We start from the raw sequence: 12,461 nt of genomic DNA on the forward strand, positions 1-12,461 counted from the left end.
TCATGTGATTTCAGTGCCGTGCAAAAGTATAGTATTTATACCAACACTTTGTCATGTTACGACCACAAACGTAAATGTATTTAATTGGGATTTTATGTGATAGACTAACACAAAGTGGCACATAATTGTGAAGTAGAAGAAAAATTATAAATGGTTTACAAAAGTTTTTACAAATGAATATCTGAAAAGGGTGACGTGCCTTTGTATTCAACCGACCCTGAGTCAACCACATTTTAAAAAGCGGCAAGTCTTTTGGGCATTGCATCTACAGAGAGTGAAAATTTTTGCCTATTCTTCTTTGCAAAATAGCTCAAGCTCATTTAAATTTTACGGAGGACATCTGTGAACAGTAGCATTTTTATCTTGCCATAGATTCTAATTATAATTGTAATTGGATTTAAGTTTGGACTTTGACTGGGCCATTCTAACAAATGAATATGCTTTGATCTAAACCATTCCCGTGGAGCTCTGGCTGTATGTTTTGAATCGTTGCCCTGCTGGAAGGTGAACCTCCACCCCAGTCTTAAATCTTTTGAAGACTTTAATCTTTTCTTCAAAGATTTCTTTTTATTACTTTTTTTCCACCAATGGCTTTCTTCTTGCCACTCTCCTATAAAGGCCATATTTTCGACGTGTAAATTAACCCCAGGTGTAACGGTTTAAGGTATTGATTAATTACTGTTAAGACTTTTCAACAAATCCTTGCTTGACACTAATACAGTATGTGTTGAATCGAACCCCTCACTTCATACAGTACGTAATACCTGACTCTCAGCACAGTAAACGAGCCGTCCTTCATGCCCAGAGCAAGCTGAGAGCCATCGTTGTTAAAGCACACACTGCGAACGGCTTCCTCCATGTTACAGCAAGCGATGAGGGTGTGATCAGCCAGGCTCCAAAGCCTATATCAGGATCAAGCTCAGGTCAGAAAGGGCTACACCTATCGGTTTCAATGCAACATATTGATTAAAAGAAATGACAACACCGACCGGACGGATCGATCATCGCTTCCTGTCACCGCTATCGGCTGTTTGGGATGAAGATCCAGAGCCCAGAGCTCGCCCTCAGAGTGACCCTGCATGACCAGAAGAGGTTTATCCCTGTCTCGCACCATCACCTCGAAAATCTCACTGTCCTGCGTCCCGGCTAGGATCCGATCAGCCTTCCAGCATACGCTCCGTATAGACAGACCTGTAGGACATGAGGCAAAAGATTAGTGTGCACTAAAGAAACACCAGAGGGGAGCGAAGCGTGATGCAAATTACTGTATCAGTTTGTAATGTGTGTAAGCACAAAAATCAAAGCATGCAAAAGCTAATCCAAGTATGCATGAAATGCATGCTCTATCTGTAACTAATTTAGGAGTTACACATAACTGTATCTGAAGACAAACAATGACTCAATAATCACAGGATACACTCAGCATTGGCTTTGACCCTAGATAACAATAGCGTGCTAGCTACATGCTAGACTTCTGTGCATTTAAACTTTAGCTTCCTTATAAATTCTATAAGTAAAGAGCAGGTATGTTTGGTGGAGCTGTGAGGCTTTTTACAGTAACTTTTAATGTACTAATGAGATTAAATGTGAAGTGTCTAGGGTGCTGTCTTGGCCATATGGCTTTCAGTTGCATAATTTCCAAAAGCAGTACATTTAGCACTTAGTTGTTACTCTGAGCAGCACACTCATTATACAGTATGTCAGTGTATCCTGTCTCCTGATAAAAAAATAAAAAATAAAATCATCAATGTGCATTTTTAGATGCAGGGTGAACAAGAAATGATGGGGAAAGTGACGTGTGAGCAACCATCTGTCTAATTTACACTTACTGCAAAGTGCCACACACACCCACACACACGCACGAAAAAAAAAAAAGTATATAAAAACAGCATTTTTGATGTTAGTTCATTTTTTGCCGTTGAAATAAAGTTGCCTAGGCGTACAGTAAATAGCTTAATATAAATCCATCATATCTCATAACCATTTCTGTTATGAAATTCACCTTTTCATAACTTTCATTTCCTGGTAAAGATCCATTGCTGATTTTGTCAGTAAATTAATAAGTAAAATGGCAGATTACAAAATTTTGCAACAAAGGAGAAATAACTATAAATAAATAAATACATAAATAAATAAAAAAGACAACTCACTCATCAATCTCCATAAGCAGTTTCATCTTTACTGCTAATATTACTATAGTATATTGTACTATTAATTTTTGATAAACATAGTAATTGTGTTTTCTGCTTTAGAAATTGAAGCCAGTGCAAATTTGCCCTTTTATTTGTGTCCTGCATTTGTTTATTTGTTTTGTTTAATATAATCCAGAGATATAAAGATAAGCCACACAAGACACAATGGCATTGTGACATAGTGGTTAGCACGGTCCATGGTCGAGGGTTCGATTCCTGCCTTGAGTCTGTGATCATGGAGTTTGCATGTTCTCCCCGTGCTTGGTGGGTTTCCTGCGGGTATTCTGGTTACCTCCCACAGTCAGAGACATGCAGATTAAGCTAACTGGCGTTCCCAGTTACCCATAGTGTGTGTAAGTGTGTGTGTGTGTGTGCCCAGTGATGGATTAGCACAATGTCCAACATGTACTCAGCCTCATGCCCTAAATGTCCCGGGATAGGGTCCAGACTCCCAGTGACCCTGTGCACACAATACAGTGATAAAGAAAATGAATGACATACAAGACAAACTGCTGTGTTTATGTCTGTTTCACATGCAACGTCAAAACTCTGAAACTTGTTCACCCTTGGCTCATTTTCTTTAAAAATCATGTCAATTACTACCTTTTTGTATCCTTTATAGTATAGTATTTAAGTATTTGCATTCATTACTGTATCTGTAAATACAGAGAGACATGCAGACACACAGACCCACACACTAGACATCTTTTGATATATTGTTATATTGTCATTAGACATTGTAAAAACATAGGGTTTTTTGTCCTCTCCAGTCTGTAGTGTGAGATTCCTATAAACTCTCTCTATATACTGTATATATTCTATATATTACATTTAAATACCAAGGGGAGGGAGTCAAAACGCTTAAGGAGGGGATGGTGTTTACGCTTGCTTTCGGAGATATTGGTAGCTCATGAAGCACAAGGTCACGTCCCAGTCAATGCCCTCACTAGGGATGCGCGGCACCTTTAGTGCCAGTTTCAAGCCCGGGTTAAAAAAAGGTTTATTCTGGAAGGGCATCCAGCATAGAACCTGTGCCAAAATCAAATGTGCAGATCGGATGAGCTGCTGTAAAAGAACACCTCCACTTGTCAGAGGCAGTAGGCGACATGACTTTCATGACAGAACAAGTGTCAGATAGCGAAGCGAAATGTAGAAGTGTACATGATCATTATTCAGAGCACAGACCTGGAGACAACCTATCACAAAAAAGAGCAAAAAAAAAAAAGACTGTCAGGGAAAAAAAGGCCCAAAGCAACCTGAACAAGCACCAGGACGAATATTTATAGCATGTCCAAAAATGCTCAGATTTAATGCTCATCATCTTCAATGAGTGAATCATCCTGGTCTTCTTGTAATATGATGCTGATGGTACCTGGGGCTCAGAAGGATGACAGTGAGTCATGTCCTGGATATAAAATCATCATTTGAGATATCGATTTCGATCTCATTTCAAGAGCTTATTCTGTAAATGATCAAACAAGCTGGGAGATGCGTTTTTGGTGAAAGACATGGATAACATACTTTTGCATGTGTACAAAATTGACTTATGCTACAAACTTGTGAATTGAGCCAGGCTTTAGAAGTACTTTTCTTTAATCATGTTCAGTACAGCAGGTTTGTTTCTAATCATCACAAGGACGTTAATCTTAACAAGGGTTATTAATATTCAGCAAAATATTTCATCTGCACTACACAAACCTTACAAAAGACCTGAAACATGCATGAAAAAAAACAGACGTTGGAAAATGGGGACACATGTAGGCACATGATGCACTTATAATTTGTCTTGCAACCTGGCAACCTGAAAAGTTGCCCCTGGCTCTTTTTCTAAGGATGAGGCAGCATGATTCATGCCCCATTGGACCTCAAACACTTCTCACAGTTCTTATTTTTGACCACTATGTGCAATAATGTTCTAAATACAGGTGGTCCTCGACTTACGAGCATTTGAGTTACTAATTTTCCGCAAATACGAATGGACCGGGACTCATCATGAAAGTAGCTCATGTGTATTGTACAGAAAGTAGACACTGCAGTGTACCAGATACCATATTTACAATTTTATACAATATTTTCAGTGTGTAAGTAAATTTATAAAAGTTCAAGTCAATTCATTTATGAATTGATGGTCAAATTGTCCCTGATGAGCAAGCCGAAGACGAAGGTGATAGTGGCAAGGAAAAACTCCCTGAGATGGCAATAGAAAGAAACCTTGAGAGGAACCCATCCTCATCAGGGTGATAACGGACAGCAGTGATTGATCTGCATTTTTACAGTGTGTTAGGTGGCAGGCAGTTCAGTATAACAGTTGATGTTAATTGATGTTAATATGGAGTCCAGGTAGTTATTGGAGGACCAGGTAGACTGTCCTGAACTATTGAGCAACTGCAGCCAAGTCAAGTGCTCAGAGAAACAGCTGTCAACATCAAGTTCAAGTAGGCTTTATTGTCACTTCAACCATATACAGTTAGTACACAGTGAAACGAAACAACGTTCCTCCAGGACCAAGGTGCTACATGCAACATGAATTTACAACATAAATTAACAGAAAAACTAAACTAGCTAACTAAAAGGCCTAGTTAGCTGGCTAGCGGAGACAAGACAGATTGACCTGACAACATAAATTAACAACATAAACAACATAAACTACAAACTAACTAGCTAACCCAGAGAGGAAGACTATTTAAATTGTTTTTTTTACAGACAACATAAAGTGCACGTGCAAATGTGCAAACAAGAGCAACAAAGTCCAGGCCAGGACTGTCTTCATGGTAGAGTGAAACCGTCCCCAGACACCAGACGCACCCCATAGAGACACACAGGCCGTCCATGTAACGAGATCTCCAACCAGAAGCAGGGCACCAGGACAAGTCAGACAGGGAGTCTGGATCACTGGCAGCTCCGGTATATTGTACACAGTATGTGTATGTGTGTGGGGTGCGGGAGAAATAAGTCGACTTCACCAGTTTCAATTAATCAGTAAATGTCTGTCCTGTAAAGCTGTCCTGAGGGTGAATAAATCTAATTTCGGAAATCCTCAACAAAACACAGTTCACAGTCCAATACGGTGGAAAACAGCTCTAAGACAAAATGGCGTCCAGGATTCTCTTTGCAATTTAAAGATGCAGAGACAACACTGTTACATTTGACATAAATTTTTTTTTTTACAGTTTTTGACCACATGATGGCAATGTGTTGAAAGATGACCGCAATTTAGTCAGGTGAATTGGTATGCTTTACATTGTATATTTGTGTCAAAGGCACATAAGACTCATTTTGTTAGATCTAAGAACAAATCTGTGCTTCCGGAACGGTACTTATACGTAAGTCGGTAACAACCTGTATCAAAGCTAAATAGTGCACACAGATGATCAAGAACACCCATGATTTTGCAACAAAATGTCAATTAAAATGAGTTTTTGTTGTCTTTTATAACTGGTATACATTGGAAGGAAATAGCACCATGAGGGAACACATAACAGTACAGCATTAAAGTGCACAAGATGACATAAAATGCAAACACTCAACAGTGTGAGATCTCCACCTCTACAGACAATTACAAAACTAATACGAAACAGAGACTTGAAGCTAATGCCAGATTTACCCTTATATCCCTGCTCCGCCTCCCTGAGGTCAATCTTGGTGATGGGCTTAAAGTCAACGTCCCAGAGTCTCACGCAGCCATCACGTCCTCCGGTGGCAAAACCTTCCTCACACGAGTGCATGCTAAAGATCCCGGCCTACGGAAAAACAATATTAAAAAAACAACAAGTCTCATTCATTTATATTCCGTGCAGATATGGCAGGGGCAAAAATCCATCTTGCAAGAGCAAATCAATAAATAAGACACACGTTGTATTTGTTCCAAGCAATTACTCATAACAGTGGACATCTGGGTACTGTACATCGACAGAGTCTCGATAATCACAGGCTGAGATGCGACCATAACCATAAACCTACACACGATTTAAATAATCAGATTCTGCTTAACATTGAGGCCTTGGTTTAATGCTGGCAGCCGCGCTAATGTTGAGTCTCTCAGCTGCTTTGGTTTTAGCGGTTTGATTTGAGCTTTGAAGGATTAACGAGATTAAAAGCACTGGGAAAGAGAAGAGGAAGCGTTCAGGGATTTCTGTGCTGCTGCATCAGTAATACACTGAAAAGCTTTAGAATTTATTGGAGATGTCTGGCACACACTGCTTGCTTTAAGCACTCTACTGTATATGAAGCTGTACGGTCGGATCCATGCAGTAAACACCACAGCGGTATAGTTTAGTTTTAACTAGTGCTTTAGAGTTGTGTATGCTTTTTTTTTAACCAAATTCACACCGTACACAACATGCGGGCAGCCATCTGTCCAATTCTACACCGCTCTGTGTGAACATTTCCATGTCCATTTCTGCATGCACAAATAATAAGAATGAATTTAAAGTGAATTTTAAAATACTAAAGGAACATGTGTTGCTTTTTATCATACTGTTATCTGATATTTTATTAAAGACAATGCTTTTAAATCCCCCCTATTTCATAAAGTAAGGAATTAATAACAACATCGCCTGAAGTGTTTACACCACAACAATTATATATATATATTTTTTTTATTAAAGAAGAAGATTTAATCTTTTATCCATTTACAGCCAGGTTTAATGTTGTGGAATGGATGTAATACAAGTTACTCCCTGTTCCACTTATGTTATAGCAGTAATAAATAATCAGTGTCTTTCTCCCTCCCTCTCTTTCTCTCTCTCTTTCTTAATTAATGGACAACTTTGAAAAAGCAGAAAACCAATAGAATTGGTTGAAAATGTATCATATCCATAATCTTGACACTGGAGACTCCTTCCATAAATGCTCATCAACTGTTAATATACAGTAAAAGCAATCGTTTGAACATTCTGACCAATCAGTTTGGCATGTAAAAGTTCTGTAGGCATGTAAAAGTGAAGAAGAAAAAAAAACAAAAAAAACAAATATGGATTTTTTTCTCTTTTAAAATACCTTTAAACCAGTTTAGAAAATAAAAACTTGAAGCCCACGCACCCCATGAGCTGCCTGCACGGTCCGCACCAGGTTTAACCCTTTCCACACATAGATGTCTCCATTCAACGCTCCTGAGTACGTCACCTCCTCCTTCGCTGTTGCCAAACACAGGATAGTCTGCAGGTCTCCCGTCTTCCCAAAGATCCCCCTTTTGGGTGTCAGCGCATTGCCACATAATGTCCAGAACTAGGACAGAAAGAATGAGAAGGAAGCACAAAGACAAACATTGAACAGAAATGTCATTAAAATTCAACCAGCGTGAAAGTCAGACTTCACACAGCTTGAAGTTATCAGCTCTGAAAAATGTCCTGTCGAAAGCGGCGATCCGGCGCTTTTATAAATCCTTATCTAAAGTGGACAGGAGTGACAATACTATTAGTTCAATCCAACTTTATCTGTCAGCTTTTCTCAGCAGTAATTCTTTTTTTTGGAAAGACAGAGCAAACACCATTCCCGAGTCGAAGATAAGAATTATACAGATGATGGTATATGGCAAAGCATGCGGAATATCTTGCAATACTTCTATGTGGCTTTTCAAAGCCTTTTTAGTGTGTGTGTGTGTCAGGGGAAAAAACAGCACAGAGCGGTTCACTCACTTTAATGTGCTTCACTCCGCAGCTCACCAGCCTGTGTGGCAGGAAAGGATCCCATGAAATATCAAAAATCTAAAAAAAAAATAATAATAATAACAGCACACAAAGACAGGAAATGGCTGTTAAGACAGGCTGTCACATCTGACATCACAGATAATATCAGAGCTTTTAATCAAAAGACATTTTTTTTTTCATTTTTTATAGTGATTTTAACAATGATTATTGTCAGAAAGCAATTAGAAATATTTAAGGAAAAAAAGTCCAAATTATAATCCAAACCTTGTCCCTGATGATCAAGCCAGGGGTGACGTTAGCAAGAAAAAGGTGACAATAGGAAGAAACCTTCAAAGGGACCAGACTCAACAGGGAACTTAGTCTCCATTAGGTGATATTAGAAAGTATGACCTTAAATTAGTTCCTGGTATATATAGTTATTTATAACGAGAAATATGTTAAAGTTAACCCAAAGTCTATTTTCATTCCTGGAGACTCTGTTTGTGGGAATTTCAGTCCTAAAATATTTTGTGACTGCATTCACACACCATCACAGATGACCTGCCTGCATCAGCAATGTCCAAGACCATTTTCATGGACATCAAGGCACTTTTTTATGATCCGCCATGCCTGCTTCGATCAAATGGTGCAGGCCGTTTATTGGGACCTCATATTATGAAAACTACAGCAGGAGCAAAGCAAATCTGATGTTTGACTTCTGTTTTCAGGCTAGTTAAGGACAAACTGTTTACAGCCATTAAGTTAAATTATAAAGGGACAAATAGTAAAACATGTCAATTCTTTAATAAATAAAAATTTTAATTATTGGCAAATGACTTTGTTAAAAGAGCAATACATCTCTTATGATTGTTTTGTCATGTTTTATTCCTTATAAAGACCAGAATTTAACACTTTCAGGGCAAAAACACTTTCATCTTTTATATTTTCACTATGATTTAGATATTCTGTAAACCATACAGTACTTAAGATACAATTACTTAAATAACTTGATCACAGACTTACCCTATCAGAATGCCCCATGGCTGTGGCCAGGACACGCCCCTTTTTCCAGTCCCATACACACACAGTGTTTTTAGCGTCAAGGCCAACAGACACCAACCGCTAAACACAAAAGGAAGACAGACAAGCTGTTACCAAAAATAACATTAAATTCATCCCAGATACATTATGGACACATCGTTTTAAATCTCTAAAAACCCTGCATGCTCACCTGTCCATCAGCGTCAAAAGCCAGACATGCCACACCGTGTGTGTGCACGTCTCTCAGGATGGATACGGTGGTCAGAGTGTACGAGTCCCACACACAGATATACGGATCTTTTCCCACCTGACCCGTGGCAACCTGGATCTTATCAGGGTGCAGAGCAAGACTGAAAAACAAGGCGTGCAAAAAAACAACAACATTAGGACATTTTGAACTGAACATCAGCGCTTGATTCGGGGGAAATTCAAGAAAAAATCCTCCATACAAATAAAAATCCTTTAGCGATAATGTAGTACATTTTAATTCTTTAAACTTTTTTTTAATGGTAGTGACATCTGAAATAAATGTTCCCCTGCTGAACAGATGTTATATAGACTTTTTAGAGCTAATTTTGTAAGTCAAAATGAATATCATCACAACTTCATGGCCAACATAATAACCAGTGTGTAAAGAGCAAATCAGAGTTGTAAATCCTGGTAGAATTTAATAAAATAAAATTGATTACCATATATTGCACTAATTACTCTACAGTTCTTGCATCCATCAGGGGAAATCTCGTAGTGTGAAGTTGCATTTTCAAAGCAATTTAAATACATTGAAAAAAGCTTCTACGTGAAGAAAAATTATTTCAAACTGTATTACTGCAGGCTGCGTTTTGTAAAGTGTATAGTGGAAGTGCTCTGTAGGGCATTGGTGGCTCAGAGGTACAGTAGGTTTCTCGTTAGCCACGTGAAAGTCATAAGTTTGCATCATAGCTAATCCCTTAAGAAATTTTACCATGGTATAGGTAACTTAATGGTACCAGTACCATGGTACTTTGGTGATTTGGTAATTTAGTACATGTACTAATCCATGGCAAATTGTTCTACCATGGTACATATTTTGGTAGTATGGTACATGTACCATAATATATTAAATGCTTCAACCATGAACTGTAGTATGGTACTATGAAGATATGTACCAGGTCACTGTCAAAAATGTGATACATGTTTATGTACCATATTAGTAACATTTACATAGTATAGTATCATTGTGTACCAATGCATGTGGCATTAATATGCAAGGACAACATAATTTAAACTAAATACCATAGTATTTAATATGGTATTTAATATAAATAAAGTGTGTTTTGAAAATCTTAAACTCTTAATATTACACACAACTGATAAAGGCGTTGAAGCAGGTAAATGTAAACTGGGGAACAAAAGACCTCAGCAAATGTAGCAAGTAACTGCAAACTACAGGGGAAAAGCTACCCAGCGAGTGAAAGCTAACCTAAAGAGAGAAAGAGAGAGAGAGAGAGAGAGAGAGAGAGAGAAAGAGAAAGAGAAAGCTAACCTATTAGGTGAAAGCTAGTGCTTTGCCATTTGATCATCTGATGTGCAAAATATAATATTCAAGTTTGTTTAAATATTTTACACACTATTTCCTGGGACTATGGCTGTACAATTACATGAAAAAAAAAATCACAATGTAGATTCCTACATACATGTGATCTTATTTCTGGATGATGGCGACTCACTTGCGTGTGTTTCCCTGCATGCAGATGATGCTGCATTCACATGTTTAATTATTTACTTGACAACAGTCCCAGATTGTTATATCAGTCACACTCATTGGTCACACACACACACACACACCCACACCCACACGCGGTATAACACTAAACACAAAATTAAATAAAATTAATTCACCAATCAGGCCAGAGATTTGCAAATGGGTTAGTCATAAAACTCAATTACTTTTCTTATCCTCATTAACGGCCTCCTGCTGTCACTTACGTGACGTGTAACACAGAGGCAGCCCTTAAACAGACCAGTCAGTTTACTTGGTGGAGTTGGAGTAGTGTGTCGTTATTTTCGTGCCAAAATCCTAAGCATAATTTTATTGTCACTTGCTCAAGCTCTTACTCGCACACACTCAGCCAATCAGAAACTGGAGAGGACTACATTCTGATGACTTGTTTCTCATTGGCTCTTTTTGATGCTCTGTGTCCCACAATGCACTGTGTCAAACCCTTACATCTTCTTCTGTTGTTGCATTTTGCAGCTAGTATATACTAAATATTTGCATGTGTTACTTTATATTATTATTATTATTATTTATCAGAAAATAAAAATGTCTAATACACACATGTGCACTCACACACATACTAAAAGCTAAAACATATACTACTGTCCGATCAGAGACAGGCATGTACTGGTACTGTATATAACTTACTGTATTGATTAATTAAAGCTGATGCATTGACTCAGGAAATAACTTTAGGAATTTCCCTAAAAGTACTGTATATTAAGACTGAGCAATAAAAAATTAACAATTTAGCAAATAAATGATATCCTATAAACTCTATTAAATATTATACTACCTAACAAAATGTGTGACATTTAACTTATGCTAATTAAATCATAACAGTATAAACTAATTCATGTGATGAAGAAGTACTGTACTGTAGTTGTACTGTAGAGTGTCCAAAAAGGCAGGAGCTATTTATTTTTATTTATTATTGTATATTGTATTATTGTAAATAGTACTATTAAAAGTAAAAATAAAAAAAAAGGATAAATAAATCCTGTGTACTGTACACAGTGTGTTATTTATTTATTTACTTTTACAATGTTTTGGTTGAAAAAAATGAGAATCGTGTGACACAATCGTGATCTCAATTCCCACGGAAAACAAAAAACAAAACTTGATTTACATTTTAGCAAGAATCCTGCAGCCCTACCTGGGACTTTAACAAACTTTCATCAGACTGAGAGCGGGTGAACACAATGCATCGGTTTGAAAAGAAAGCAGCGAAACAAAGCCCAGGGAGTCGGCAGGGAGGCAGAATAACAATGCTGTTATTGTTAATGTTTCAGGAAGCGTCGGCAGGCAAACTGTGCTGGATTGAGATCAACTCCTCTGATTTCCCTGACAGTGCACTTTATTAAAGCCTTTCATCATTCTGCATCTCTGTGGAGGGAGCCAATGAAAGCTTTACCAGACTCCACATGGAGTAACAGTTCCTCTGCCAAGGAGACATGCTGTGGAGCGTCGCTGCTCAAGGACAGCATATCACAAGCTCTTACAAACCTCAACACGCTGAAGAAAGCAGCGCTCTGCCTGCGTAGGTTTGAAATCTGCACTTCAATTGCCAAGGTCTCTCTAAAATGTATTAATAACAGCTCCCAGCTACTTTTTTTTTTTTTTAATGGCTAGGATTACTGTGGAAACTGCACTAATTAACTCCAACCTAGCAGATGCATCTCTGTCTCCAGGGAAAACCTTAATGCTAATCCACGTCACTTTCCCTGAGACCCCCTCGTATCATCAGAGGGCCCACTATCAGAACACTTAAATAAAAAAAATATATAACTTTTAATCAATTATCCTAACCCTAACTCTAAATATTTCTTAAAATAAACCCTAAAT

The 12,461-nt window shown here is 37.9% G+C and overlaps 1 protein-coding gene across 2 annotated transcripts in view; it reads right to left on the minus strand.

Moving 5' to 3' along the window:
• The window catches only part of eml6 (EMAP like 6), a 55,925-nt gene that overhangs the window by 31,052 nt on the left and 12,412 nt on the right, over nucleotides 1-12,461 (minus strand). For both annotated transcript variants that reach the window (XM_053513798.1, XM_053513797.1), the window contains exons 3-9: nucleotides 9,051-9,210; nucleotides 8,843-8,941; nucleotides 7,829-7,897; nucleotides 7,233-7,418; nucleotides 5,797-5,932; nucleotides 990-1,191; nucleotides 765-902 (exon numbers count right to left, since the gene is read on the minus strand). In XM_053513798.1, the coding sequence (XP_053369773.1) occupies nucleotides 765-902; nucleotides 990-1,191; nucleotides 5,797-5,932; nucleotides 7,233-7,418; nucleotides 7,829-7,897; nucleotides 8,843-8,941; nucleotides 9,051-9,210 (990 nt within the window). The remainder of the gene's footprint in view (nucleotides 1-764; nucleotides 903-989; nucleotides 1,192-5,796; nucleotides 5,933-7,232; nucleotides 7,419-7,828; nucleotides 7,898-8,842; nucleotides 8,942-9,050; nucleotides 9,211-12,461) is intronic.

The sequence above is a fragment of the Clarias gariepinus genome, chromosome 15 (genome assembly GCF_024256425.1).
Source record: "Clarias gariepinus isolate MV-2021 ecotype Netherlands chromosome 15, CGAR_prim_01v2, whole genome shotgun sequence".
Taxonomy (NCBI): domain Eukaryota; kingdom Metazoa; phylum Chordata; class Actinopteri; order Siluriformes; family Clariidae; genus Clarias; species Clarias gariepinus.